Raw genomic sequence first — 15,182 nt, 5'->3', positions numbered from 1 at the left:
ATCCTTGACTTTACATTTGTAATACGCAGAAGTAGATTTAGGTATTTCTTTTTTGTATGTTTACGCAGTGAGTTAGCTTCAGATGTTTTACCAATGTGAAAAAGATTAATTTTAAGCCTAATTAGCTGCTTAACTGACTTGTAATGTAAGGTTTCTCATTAGAACACGATTTTCCCTTTTTCTCAAGAAAGGATTCTAAGTATTTGGCTTTAATCAGATTTTAGAAGTAAGACACTTTAACATTAATGTCATTATTTCCCTTAAGAGCTGGCCAGTTTTAATTTGTAATCCAAGATCCAAACTCGAAGAGGCGTTCATCCGAAATTGGATGATAAGAGAATTGGGTAACAGAAAATGTATGATTAAACTTGGAAAGAGGCTTCATTAATAAAAAAAATGGTAGCTTCCTCCTAAAGGGGGCAAAGGAACAGGTGAGCAATAAAAGTATGCATATCCGTGCAAAGCAGATCAAGGGAGTTATTTTCTTTGGTTGTTGGTATTTTTACTATTAGTTTTAAATTGAGGGTAGTTGCTGAAAAATTCACTGTCTTTGTGCAGCGTTTTGATTCTGGGGAATAATAAAAGCAGCAAAAAACAATCAAATTAAAAGGGTGAGGCAAGACTTTGGGTCTCACACTCACCATCGTAATCTGAAAGGTTGGGAGTATGGATTAATTTAGGGAAGAGATAGTAGCCTACAAATATTAATATTCTCCCTCCCTTTTTACATGGGGGGTGGTCATGAGGACAAGGTTTAATGAATTGGGAGCAGTTATTGATTTTTAAAAGGTCAGGGTACTGTGCCTGGATCTCTGTTACAGCAATTATATCAATTTTGTGTAGTTGGGAGAGGGCCTCTAGTTCGGTCACTTTGTCAAAGTTCAGGCTTTCAGCATTCGTAACAAGGAACTTAGGAAAAGTAAAACGGTTACTAAAGCGAACAGTTGTTTGTTTGCTAATTGTAGGAGCCAGAAGGGAGTAATAGGAGCGTGGGTCTGGGAAGGAGGGCACTCTTTTCTAACGTGCATATTGTTAGCTTGGCTGGAAATCGCAGCAGAATGCAGATGATCTGTTAAACGGCTGTTTCTTGGTAATTGCCACGGTGGGGATGGTGATTTATGTCTGTCAAGAAATTGCTGGTTTGTGGCAGAGTAGGGAGGGTATAGGGTGGCATACTGTAAGGGGGGAGGAAATAGAATTTCTGTATCTGGGGAGGAGGAGGAGGTAACAAGGGGTAAGGGAGGGGATTTCGTAATCGGAAACGGTTTATTAATGGTTGAGCCGAAAATGCAGGGGGAAAAGACTGGAAGTCGACTGGCACACTGCCCAGGGGAGGAAGGGGTCGTGAATGCTTTCGGCACTGCCCTAAAAATGGTTGGGTTTTATACCCCCTGATATATTCCCCTGATGATATATGAGTAAAATTACACGACTTAAAATGCTTGCTAAAATTAGCAGAATTAAGGTGGCTTCTGGGCAGCCCAGTTTTGTCGAACTTACTACAACCCCTTATTGGCAATTCACTATGAGCTTTAGCACAGCCAAAGCACCTTCCACTTGAATTTTTTTTTACAGATATCAACATGGGGATACTTACACAGATTATTTGTACAACGGCTAAAAACATAAAATTTACAGATGTATAGATATTTACAATTACTAGACATACATCTAGTCTCTAAAAAGCTAAAGCTCACCACATTAGGTTCAATACACGTAAAATCACTGAGCTCATTTTTTTGATTATCTGATTGCATTGGATGAGAATCTCCGCCTGTCAGTTCAACTACATTGTCACTTTTTAAAGATGTGTCATTGACACTGGATTTCAACAATAAATTGTTATTGGTTGAAACGAGGTCAGTAGGATTAGTTTGCGTAACCCTTTTAACCCTTTGAGAAATCTCTGACAAAGGAAGTTCACCAGCACTTGCTTGATTATTTAAAGTATGTATAGCTTCAACAATTGCGAGCTGAAAACTGACTTTTAACATTTTGATTTCTTTTTGCTTGAAGAGATCACTATTCTGGCGCTCGTAAAGATGAGAAAAGCTATCATACAGAAATTCAAGATTAATAATCCGTTTCTTGAGATAGACAATTTCTGCATCTGTTTTTAGGCAATCTTCACAGGTATGGGGCTCAAAAACAATAGCTGTTTTTGCTTTATGCGTCAATTCATCTTTACTGGAGCAAGAAATTTGTGGGGTCATTTGGGGTTAATAGTAGGTGGTTATTTTTACAGAATCAATCGATCCAGGAGATCTATTTTTGTTATTATTCGAAACACAATATAGATATGGTGAATTTATAATATCAATTGGAACGATCACTTCAAGTTGATTATCATTGGAATTAGTTGGATTTTCATTGAATGGTTTTTTCATTAGGAATAAGGTGGGATTTTTAAGCTTTGAGTGGTTGGATCACTTCAGGTCGATTATCGATGGTATTAATCTTGTCATTTACAACCATTGATAATTGGCACTCTATGCATAACCATTTAAGTTTTTTAAGGTGACTACTTTTTGTGGCGCCAGCACAAGCTAGGTGCAACCAAGCATTGCACTTGGAACACTGGAATGACCCAGTTCCACATTTTCTGTAGCATTCATTATAAAGATGGGACATTCTAGGCTAAGAAACAATAACGAGACAAAGACCTTGAATTGAAAACTATATCTTCAACTAAAACCTTGTTGCCTAAGCCAGGATTAGCACTGGTACTTGCTAGAGAAAAGTTCAACCAGGCTGATCTCGCATCTTCAGTTAAAAAATCACAAGCGTCATTTATTAAAAAAACGAGACATCTTGACAGGTCAAGATCTAAATGAAGACTGGGTTAAGGATAAGAATTAGAGTAGTTATTTTGACTACTTGACTATTGACTGTTGACTTGACTATTTGACTATTTGATTTGTTTTTTTTTTACTATTTTATCTAGATAAGAATAGTTATTTTGAACCCTAATGAAAGAAGCAAACTGTAATTCTAATCTCATCAACATTTTCTGGCAGGCTCAACTAGTTGGATTAGAAATTCTTTAGAGCCCGCAACTTTGGGAATTCGCTGTAAGGACATGACACAATCAGCTTTACGGAGTGTGGACCAGAGGAGAAGGGTTGATTAGCATATCAATCTGAGGTAGCTGCGTAATTTACTAAGTCTAAAGGACTAGTTGAACTGATCTTAGACTCTTAAGATCAGATAACACAGAGAAAAGAAAAAAAGAATCCAGGAAATACACAAAACAAAAGTCATCGCAGCTGAACATTTTAAAACAGTGCAAATACTGCAGCGCTACAAATAACTTTAGATTCTATAGAACTTTCAAAACCTAAGGAGTTCCTAAAAATGAATAAACAGCAATGATTGAATATATATACTAACTGCTTTTCAGAAAAGCTGTCATAAGCTTGAAATAAGAAAAAATTCAAATACCTCGAAAGAAAAGATCGCATAATCCTTGACACTGGCTTCAAATCGGCCATAGTTAGTGGCTCTCTGCACAGAGGACAAGAACAATTTCTGGTTAACCATGGTGCTATACACTCTCTACAGAAAGCATGTTCACATATTGGAGCCTTAAATATAAATACAACCGTTAAATATAGTTACAGTCAAGCATGCTAGATTGAATGGAAACCTTTGTGACATATTTGTTGACAGCAAAAAAATTCACAGCTTGAAGAAAGAAAACCTTACAAGCAAAATAGCGATTGCAGTAGATACACCACATATACACAGACACGCAATATATATGTTCAGTCAAAGACTTCCGGGACCTTTTTAAAGCAAAAAACATAAAAGACACTTTATCACCAAAAAAACTAATCAGACCATTCTATGCTGGGAATTTAATTAATTGGCAAAATTAGAGCTGAAACGAACAAAAATATATCTATTCCTTACTCATAAAATCAGGAATAGTGAGTGATTCCCTTCCTTGTACTGGCCAAAAATCACAAGTAAACACCAAACATTCTATTTACATACACATTTGTCTGCATAAACAACAAGGAGAATAAAAATGATATTTTTGTATAAGACAGTGGAATGTAACTTAATTTGTTGTCCTTGTTATCGTTTATGTGCTCCAAGATAGCAGATTTAGATTTCGCCGACGACATCACCCTGATTAAGGCAAACAAGGAAAGGATCCAGGAGCTTCTCGATATCATACAGGAGAAAACAAGTCCTTTGGGATAGAAGATTAGTTCGGACAAGACAAAAAGCATGGCAACAAGTGAATTACCACCTGGCATAAAGTGCGGGTATAATTCAGTAGAGCAAGTATTGGAATTCACATACCTCGGAAGTATAGCCGAACGAACTGGATCAAGCAAAATGAGGTAGAGTCTAGGATTAGACAAGCCAGGGGAGCTTTTAATCGACTAGAGTCAGTCTGGAGATAAAAAAAAAAGTACTCCCTGGAATTGAAATTAAGGCTATTCAACAGTGACGTCCTCTCTGCCCTCCTCTATAGCTGTGAATGCTGGAAAATGAACTAACAGCAAGAAAAAAGAAATCTCGTTTTCGAGAAAAAACTGTCTTCGCAAGATAATGAATATTAACTTGAGGGACCACATAACTAACCAGCCAGTTTGCTCTATCAAACATCAGCCCCTGGTAGCTGATGTCATACGCCAACAAAGATTACGCTTCTTGGGACACGTTATCTGTATGGCAGAGGATAGACTCTCCGGAACGGTACTCGAGTGGCAACCAGAAAGAAACCGAAGAAGAGGAAAGTCAAAAAGAATACTTTGTCGTATATTACCAGCAGGACCTGAAGTTTATCAATTCGACAGTCCAACCCAAATGGGAAGACGTCTAGGCAACAGCAAATATGAGGAATGATTGAGGGCTCCTTTTGGGTGCCCAAGATGCCTCTAGTGGCACAGGAGGAACTAAGCTCTAAGGTAATTTTTTTTAATCTGCAAGCAAATAATGTGTTATCATTAAGTTCAACATCCCACAAATATTTTCCTACAATTTTATTACCTTTTTTTTATATCCACTCCATAATGCTATGAAAATTCCAATTTAATTCCTTAGAAATTCCTGGAATATTGCTGATACATCTTTTCGACAACCTGCATATATAGGTTATGTTTTGATTTAGTTCAAACTCCTCTTAACATCCCATAAAATTTTTGCCTTAATTCCCTCAACTTTATAGCATTATCATTAATAATAGCAGCACCAGCAGTAGTGGTAGTACTAACATTCATATATTATCTTTTTCTTCAAAATCCCCCCCCAAACATGCCCTTTATGTTTCAACTTCATGCTCCAGTCGTCCCTATGATATTGCTGATACGCCTTTTTGATAACTTGTATGAACATAGTGTCTTTTGATTTAGTTCAACTTTCTCTTTGCACCTTGACTTTTCCTTATCATATATGGAATAGGAGACAACCTTTCAGTCCCCTTGCATGAGTTTGCCAACGATACCGTAACATACTCAGCCATCCCAAAACACGAAGACCCAACACAAGCCTTCCTTTCCTTTCAGACGGATCCTTATAAAATCGAAAAGGGGTGTGATACATGGATGATCAATTTTATTGCATCGAAAGAGTTTCTTACTACCTGATCAAAGATGCCATATGAACACCCATATTTCATTTTAAAAAAGAAACTTTAAGGAGAATTGATGAGCTCTGTCTACTTGGGACTCATTTTCCCACTGTTCTATTCGGGAATAACCACCTTGATTGAGTGAAAACCACCTGCGAAAGAAAACTTGCAGTTACTCTCCGCTGCAGAAACACTCTTCAATCCAACTTGATTATCCAACTTTACGAGTCCTGCATCAGACCCACAGCTGAATATGGATACCTGCTATTTGCTGGTGCCCCAAAAACGCTGTTGGCACCACTCCAGAAGATCCAGAATAGAGCAAATAGGGCAAGCTGTGCCTCTACACATCAATCTCTCCAGCCTCTAAATGAAACGTTTGGTATAGTATCGATGGCTATTTTCTACAAGTACATGAATTCACCTCCTTAAAACGAGCTCTCAGGCATTGTTCACCTTTGTCCAGCCGACATGGCAGACGCAAAGGTATACAGGCCAGTCCGAGTATCTGAGAGAGGACACGCCAAGAAATGAGTACTTTAGGAATTGTGCTTCCACACATGACTCATTCAGGCCTTTTATCAAAAGGTTTGATGTAGTGTCAATAGCTGTTTTCTACAAGTACATAAATTTGCTTCCCTCAGATGAGCTCTCTCGCATTATTCTCCCCTTTGTCCAACCAACAAGGCAGACGCAGAGGCACATAGCTCGGTCTAATTATATGAAGGACGACACATTAAGAACCGAGAACTTGAGAATGAACTTCATCTGATAATGTAATTTTATCTGGAACAGTTCCCTGAGGATATTATTTCTGAAGATCCTTCTCTTAATTCCTTCAAAAGATGGGTTCAACAGACATTTAAAACTTCGAAGTTTTGAAAGTAAATGGAAATGGAAAACTTCAAAGGTAAATGGATAGTGGTATATTAGATACTTTTAAGTGCCTGCCACTGTGAATATAGGAAAAGAAAATTGATAGTAGCTTTACTACATGCAGGGGCATTACTAGCCAAAATCTTTGAGGGGGGGGGGAGAGTGATTGATTTTACCTATTGGCCGATCATTTAAACTGACAGTTTTCACCACAAATTAACATAATGTCCATTTCTAATACGGAACTTAGGATGGCCATTCAGCCTAAACAATCATATAATGTGAAAAAATAGCTGCTTAGTTCTTTTTCCATAAGAAGTGTATGAACAACAACATGGTGACCTAGTAAGGAATAGAGTAATGTATGAGGATAAAAGTGACAGTTTGATTTATATACAAAAATATCTCAGAAGAGAAAAATTGGCAAATTTAAATTAAAATACACTGCTTAAACACAAAAAGAAAATACAAATATATACCTTCAGCTAAACACTCATATGTCCCGGTTTCGAAGACAGTCAGACTTTAAGTAATTCGTCGAGCTTCAGGTCGTCCGTAACGTCAGTCTCACAGCACCAGCACATCTCGAGAAGGTGGTCCAAACGGTCATCGTTCATCGTGGTGCATAAACGTTATGACCCATTCCAGTTTTCTAAAACTTCTTTCTGTTGTGGCCATAGTTGGTAGTTCTATCAGAACCCACTGGCAAACTGATCTGAGAGTTGTGAACACCGATTTTATTGTGTTAATTTCACGGAATAGTCCCTCAAAGATGGTACAATTTATGATTTTTTTGCTGTCAACCTCAGTCCTGGTCAAAAAGTGTTTGAAATGCCTTAGGTCTAACATTATTTCAGCAGGATCTTAGCTTAAACCAGAAAACACCTTCACTAGTTTGGAAAGGTTTTCATAGATGTCATCCATTTTGCCCAGTAACCTATGGTATGCTGGCCCCTGAAAAGATGAGTTGTCATAGATTGTATCATCCATGCCGTTTACTAGGGTTCTATGGAGACCACAGAGCTCCTTACCATAGAATAATTTTCAGTCATCCAGTGGGTTGGCTCCAGAACTAGCAATTGCCTCTGAATAACGAGTAGATGGACGTTTAGGACGGTATTTAAGTCGGAAATTGATATCGGCTTGAACTAAGTTTTTCCACTACTATTTTCGCTGCCTCCATCTGCCTCCCCAACTAATCCAGGTCATCAAGGAGAGATACTAAGATATTGTGCGTCACCCTGAGTTTTTCGTTAGCAGTAATCAGATTGAAGTGTTCAACCTGAAACTTTTCCACAAGAACCTTGGTTCTAAACACTACCTGATGCATGAAAATAAGTGTCAAAATAAATTCAAAGCCGGCTATACGACGGTAGAGAACTTTGGCTTATTTTTTTATTTTTTCCTTATTTTTTTCATTTAGCTCTTCGAAGATTTCCACATTGGTGGCTGAACTGGTTCACAATGCCATAAACTATCCGATCTAGACGTCTATTTTGATATTGACAAATTCTTTAGCTTTAGTACTGATTCAGCCCTCTACAGTGCTTGTTTGTAAGCAGTAAATCTCTTTATTCCAAGATGTACAGTTCGTTCTTGTAAGATCTCAGACTATAGGATTGTTTCTGCACGTGTGTTCCACGATAAGGTTCTCTCTATGAGCTATGTATTGGATGTGGGGTACTTGTGTCCCAAGTTCGGTTGATATGTATTCCTAGACACCCTGTCGGACACCAGAAATATTGCTTGCGTAATTATAGCTCTGAAATATAAGAGCCTCTTTGCATTGTCTTTTTCTTTTCTAAAAATTCTAGAAACTTATTGGCAATTTCTTTACCTTTTTTTGATTCAATTGGTAACCTGGCTAGCAGTCTCTCCTGGATGGTGCCATCACAGTCAGTGTACCTGACACAACTCACAAGCCTTTCTTTGTTCGTACAGTCTGGAGTGGTATCTGCGATAATTGAATATGTGCTGCTATTGCTCACATCAGTTATAATTGTGCGCTTGATATCACTACCCAGTACCTAAACGAATTGGTTTTGCAAAAACAGCACCAAGTTAGTTCACCGTATTCCTTTTCTTAGTTCTTTCACACAACCAGTTACTGAAATGTGAATCGCAACGAGCAACAAGGTTAACAATTTGATGGATATTATCATTGCTTTCACCAGCCAAGCCACGAAGAGCTAAGTGTTGTTTTTCTAGTATTTTTACTACATCCATAAGAACCTTGACCCCTCCTCGGTTTTCAATTGATTTATATTCTTGCTTTCCTTTCAAGGCCTTAGTATTTTCATCCAACATGTTTTCAATACTGTACTGGAGTTTGCTATAAACTGCCACATAAATTACTGCTGATGGACGAGCAGCACTTTCAAAATATTCTTTCATTTTACCAGGGTTCTCCATCCCTCGGCTCATCATCTTGTTCAAGGAGCATACTTCTTTTTTAACAAAAGTATCTTCTTTCGTTTCGTATTTTAGTCAAGCGTGCACGCAAAGCAGTACACACAGTCCTTGCTAACGTTATGCTCAAGTTAACTGTATTTTTCATACAAACCAGCGTTCATTCTCTTTTGGCGTTTTTTTGCTCGTTGATTCATGTTTTTGACCTGGAAAATTGGCAAGATTCGGCTGTTCAGGACCTATGTTAAGAAAATAATATTTATGATTCTCTTTAGGTGGGAATGGCTGCTGTTTGGGGTAGTGATCGACTCGACAATCAAGAGGCAGATTTTCAAAAATTATGTGTTTCAACTTCGAGTTTCAACTTCTTTGTGTTTCGACTTTGAGTGTCGCTGCTGGCAAAACTTCAAGTTATTTAAGTTCTTACCCACACTTTCACAAATAATGTAAATATTAGTTGCCAGGGTCTATTTTTCATTATTTGATGCAGTGACAAAACAGAAATTTGCCCCGTCACTTAGCAATTAAATAATTTGCAACGTCATTCAGGCCCAAACCCTTTTCAGGAAGCTCCTCCCTTTCCTCTGACATAGCACTAATTGATTTTCTTGAATCCCTATCACTAAAAGATTGTTCTCTTAGACAAAAGTTTTCATAAAAGTTTTTTTTTTGGAGGCTAAGCTGGGCAATCCCTTTTTGGTGAAGATGTTAACAGCATTAGCTATCTTGACCATGCCAAAGCCACGTTTGTGGTTTCTTCTTTTGCATTAACCAACCAAGATTGAGATTTTGGTAGACGTCACGTAACTATTTTTCTGTTCATTATTTAACCGAATAGACAATAGTAGCACCATCCAATAAATCCCTGTACAGGTTGGTGTAACCAATAGATCTACCGACCGAGATTGAAATTATGGTATGTATTATATAAGTATTTTTGTGTTCTTTATGTAACCGAAGGAAAAATTTTGGTACAGTATACAAACTCACGATACGAGTCAGTAAACCTACTACAGTTACCAACCTAGTTTAAGGTTTTATTAGATATCATACCTGTATTTTATGTTCTTTAACCAAATGAAAAACAGTGACACCAACCATAAAATCCCAGCACGACTTGGTAAAACCGCTCATTTACCAACCGAGATAAATATTTCGGGATATACGTCATGTCTGTATCTTCATGTTCCCTATTCAATAAAATGGAAAATTGTTGCACCATCCATAAAATCACACAAGCAGTTGATAAAACTGTTGTGTTTACCAACCAAGTTTGAGATTTCTGTAGATGACATTTTAAGTATTTTCCAGGTTTTGTTTAAAGGAGCAAAAAATCGTGGCTCTTCACGCCACTTCTTACCAACTCATTTTTTTACCAAGTGGCTGAAAAAATTGGGGACGTCCCCCCTCTCCCCATAAGTAACAATCCTGACTAGTAGCAGGAATAGTATCCACATATTGCCTTTTGGTAAATTGAATATTCCTTTAATCATATCCTGGAAAACTTAATCATTTGCTCTGTTTCTGAGATGTTGCTGATTCGTCATTTGGACAACTTGTATGCAACGTGTATCCTTTAATTTAGTTCAAATTCCCTTTAATAATTTGGATATATCCCCCTTAATGCCTTTAAGCCTTAGCAGTAGTAAAAATAGAAGTAGTAGTTATAGTAGTAGTAGTAGTAGAAGTAAAGGTAAAACTAGTGTTAATAGCAGTAGTATTAGAAGTAGGTTGTGCATAATGCCTTTTCGTCCACTGATAACCCCCCACATCATTTTCTGAAATTTGCAAATTGACACACTAAGACAATCCTGAGATACAGCATTTTTCAAACCTTCTGAGCGCATTGTGTTTTGATTAAGTTTAACTTTTACATCAGTATTTCTCAAGTTTTTTCTTCATACCGTTAGCCCCAGGCCATTCGGCATGGCTCCAGATGGCGATAGGGGAGTGCCCAACAGATTTCTAGAATACCTCCATGGGAGACACGGACCAAGGGAGATCTTGTCCCGGGGATCCATAATAGAAACTGCTGTACTCTCACCCAGGGCCATAATTACAGGTAAAGCAGGAAGAAAGCCCCTCAAATGTACACTCAATAGTGCCCAAAGGTGTTTCCAGACACCCCATGGGTTACAAACCGTCTCCCAGTAATGGGTTCAATTGCATGGTGACGCAGAACATCATCGTGGGAGGATCCTCTATAGGAGAACAACTGCGGCAGGGCGAAGATACAGATCTATGGACAACGGCCTTTGGAAAGCACTGCCTTGACTCTTTTGAGGAACCTGCAAGACTGGGAACCTTGCAGTCAACTCTATTCCCATTTGAGGAGTGGAGCCCCTCGAGGAAATTATATTCTATTAAATGATACAGCCTTCGCAAGGGATTCTGATTAATGGATAGTTCTTCCTGGATTGGTTTTTTCTGACGGGCATTTTTGGGCTGAAAACCTCTTCCCAGCTATTTTATCTACTATGGGTTGCCTCCCCGTAGTAGCATAGTATTTGTAGGAATGACTGTATAATGAATTAGAGGTAATAAGCTTGGGACTTTAGACCAGCTTAAGTGCTTCTGTGTAGACTTGATAAGAATTGTTGTTCCCCGTCCTGCACTGGAATCTGGGATCATCGATTTGCCTGAGGCCAAAATAATTTCAATAATTAAAAGAACATGAAAATTGGAACTTTGAATGTCACGACGGTAAAAAAATGACTATCGTATTGACATTTTGACTGAAAAATTCAGACGATTTGAACTGGACTTGTTAGGAGTTTCAGAAACTTATATCCCAGGGGTAGGAAGCATGAAATCAGGCGATATAGAAATTGTTTACTCAGGCAGGAAGGATGGGGTACATAGACAGGGGAGTAGGGCTCAAGATGAAAAAGGAAGCTGCTAAGTCTTGTTTAGGTTGGGAGGGTAATAATAATAGAATTCAAATTGCTCATTTTATGACTAAAAAGTTCAGGGTATCAGTTCCAGTAGTAAATGCCCCTGTTGAACCGACTGACAAAGATACTAGTGAATCAGATGTTACTAACAGTCACAGGAGCAAATAAACAGGATCCCAGGTAGAAATATGGTGTTTTTACTAGGAGATTTCAACGCCCAGGTCGATATAAATAAGGGTAAATTGTATCCTAGCCTAGGTAAATTTGGTATGGGAAGAGAAAACAGTAGTGGCTACAGACTTCTGCTATTTTGTAGGTATAACAATCTAGATATAAGAAATACGGTGTTTGGTCATAAAATAGCCCATAAGTTGACAAAGTATTCACGCGATGGAAAAACAGCATACCTTATAGATTGTGTTATAGTAAACCGATAACTGGTAGGATAAAAAAAAAATACTAGGGTATATATAAGTGCTGTTATTGATCTTAAAAGTAATGATCACCGTCTAGTAGTGTCTAGCGTTAATTTAAAGCTGAAGTGTAGCTACCTCCAAGAAAATATGATGTTGGTTGACTCCAGGATGATAATTTGAGAGAAATTTTCAAGGTACAGTTGGATATTAAACTTGAGAGTTTAAAATTTGACAATAATGAAGATGGTTGGCATAATTTTTGAAAACAATTTGTGAAGTTACAAAATGTAGACCTTAGCATGGAATATTAGTGAAAAAGCGTTATATTTAATAGAGAAGAGAAGGGGTTTGTGTAAGAATTATCCAGATGATAGATCATATGAAAACAAAAGGTATGTAAAGAAAGTGTAGAAAACATTAAAATATGAACTAAGGGAGTGAGAAGTGGAAGCCAGGGATAAAATCGCCGAGGATCTGGAAGATGTAGCTAGACGGCATAATAGTATAATATTGTTCTGGCTTGTTAATAAATTGAGAGAGAATAGTCAATCCGAACTTGCCCCAGTTAAAGATAGGAATGGGGCCACAACTAGTGATTAGGAAACAGTTAAAGAGAGATGGGTGGAACATTTTGAAAATGAGCTACTCGGAGATGCAGTTGCAGGAAAATATATAACGGAAAATGAATAAGTTTGTAATACCTTAGATGTGAAGCAAGATTTGTTTTGTGAGGAAGAATTGGCTAGAGTACTAAAAGAATTAAAAAATAATGAGGCTCGAGGTGCTGATAGTGTGGTAAATGAGTTTCTCAAATATGGTGGCTCCGGGGTTAGAAATAAGTTATCGAAGATTATGAGTATGATATTTGAAAAGGGGGAAGTAGTTAACGATTGTAGGAAAACCTCAATTAAACCACGATATAAAAAAAGTGATAAGAGTGAGTGTTGAAATTATCAAGGCATTAGTCTGGTATCTGTAGGTAGCCAATTACTTAGTAATATGATAGTTTTTAGACTGAGAGATGCTGTGGAAAAAGTTTTAAGAGAAGAACCATGCAGTTTTAGAAAAGGTAGAGGATGTGTCAAACAAATTTTTACTCTTAGGTTAATAAAGAGAAGTACCTTAGTTTTCAAACACCTTTGGTTCTCAGTTTTATAGATTATAAGCGAACGTTTGATTTTGTTGATAGAAGACCTTTAGCAAAGATCTTATCCTTGTATGGTATGCTACACAAATAAATTAAAGTGATAGGTTATATGTACGAAAATAATACTGCTGCGGTTAAAGTAGGAAATTCCGTTAGCTGCTGGTTTAGTATTAAATCAGGAGTTAAGCAGGGTTGTTTGCTATCCCCCTCTATATGGATTCTTTTGATTGACGCTGTCTTGAGGAGCAGAGGAAAAGCAATGGGAGACCATGGAATCAAATGTGGAAGAAAAACTCTCCTGGACGTAGAACATGAAGATGATTTAATCATCCTAGATGATATTTTGAGCAAAATAAATGAATTTATAGAGGTTTTACAAATTCAGGGTGGTAGAACACGTTTGAAAATTAATGTCAAGACGAATAAGCCTATAAGGCTAGGAAAAAGTGAAGATAAAAAGATGACGTTGGGCAACAAAAGTATTGGTCAGGTTGGCAGCTTCATTTACCTTGGTAGCCATAGCTCATGGCGTTTTTTCACAATTAAAAAAGTTTGCAAGAATAGGAAGATAAATCAACAAACCAAGATTAGAATATTGTAAGGTACAGTGATGACAGTGGTCCGATATGGTCCTGAAGCATGGACGTTCCGAAAAGCGGATGATGATTTACGCGATGCTTTCCAGAAAAATTGCCTGCAGATTGTTCTGGGTAATCGACTAATTGATCATATTTCAAACAGAAGGCTGTATGAAAACTGCAGTTCAATCCCACTTTTTGAACTATAATGAAAGAAAGGTTGAAATGGTTACGGTACGTTCTGCGGATGAAGGATTACAAACTGCCGAAGATTGTCTTTTTCGGCCAATCTTCTAGGGCTAAAGGGAAAGCAGGTCATCCTCGTCTGGGGTGAGAGGATATCATAAAGAAAGATTTGAAAGAAATGCGAACTTCTTGGCAGGATGTAAAAAGGAAGGCTCTGAATAGATTGGGATGGAGGAGGAGGAGCGTGTGTAGCTGTGTTGGCCTCAGGTGGTTTGGTGCTGCGGTGAGTTGTTAGTAGTAGCAGTAGTAGCATACCCTAAGACTTAATAGTAGTAACAGGAGCCATAATAGTTTTTGTCACAGCAGTAGTAATAATAGCTGTGCTAGTAATAGTAATAGTAGTAGCAGTGGTATTTTGCAAATATTGCCCTTTGTTCAGTTGAATATCTCCAACACTATACCATGGAAGCTGCAACGTAGTACATCAAGTTGTTTCTGCAATACTGCTCAAGTACCCTTTTAACAACCAGTATGGACATAAAATGTTTTGATTTAGTAGATCTTTCCCCTAAAATTCCTGAGATTTCAACCTTAATACCTTTAGTCTAAGTAGCAATCAGCTTAAAATAGTAGTTGTAATGACAGTAGTAGCAGTCATTGTTGTAGGAGTAGTAACCGCAAAGGTAGTAATAGCATGGTGGTGATGCTGGTAGTAGAATGTACGTATTGGCTTTTGGTTAATTGTGTTGCGAGAGCAATACTTCAGTTTTGTCCCGTTTTTTTGTTTTTGTTTTTTTTTTTTCCTTTGCCGCCGATCTCAGCTTATTCCTGGAAACTGGTAAAGGTTTAACCTGGATGGTTTTTACGGAAAGTGTGAACCTCAGGCAGGATTGATGAATATGACATTACATGTTGGAAAGCTCCGCTGAACTCTTGCCTGGGGCCAAAAAGCTGGTTTATGCTTGTCTACGAGCCATTGCCTATGGTGTGCAAAGTGAAGTGGAGTTATATAGGCTATGTCAGAGAGGAGTTTTGAAGTTGTGCAGCCAAGCTTTCGTTTCATCAAACTATGTTTCTGCTTTCCAGTGGAAA

The 15,182-nt window shown here is 37.8% G+C and overlaps 1 protein-coding gene across 7 annotated transcripts in view; it reads right to left on the bottom strand.

Annotated features, from left to right (window-relative positions):
* LOC136026965 (E3 ubiquitin-protein ligase NRDP1-like) overlaps window positions 1-15,182 on the bottom strand; it is a 63,124-nt gene that overhangs the window by 34,873 nt on the left and 13,069 nt on the right. For all 7 annotated transcript variants that reach the window (XR_010617463.1, XM_065703831.1, XM_065703830.1 and 4 more), the window contains one exon: window positions 3,442-3,584. Coding sequence is in view for 6 of the 7 variants with exons in the window: in XM_065703831.1 (XP_065559903.1) it covers window positions 3,442-3,584 (143 nt within the window). In the remaining variant the exon portion in view is untranslated. The remainder of the gene's footprint in view (window positions 1-3,441; window positions 3,585-15,182) is intronic.

This window comes from Artemia franciscana, chromosome 5 (genome assembly GCF_032884065.1).
Source record: "Artemia franciscana chromosome 5, ASM3288406v1, whole genome shotgun sequence".
NCBI lineage: Eukaryota > Metazoa > Arthropoda > Branchiopoda > Anostraca > Artemiidae > Artemia > Artemia franciscana.
This window is presented reverse-complemented; position numbering and strand designations above follow the sequence as displayed.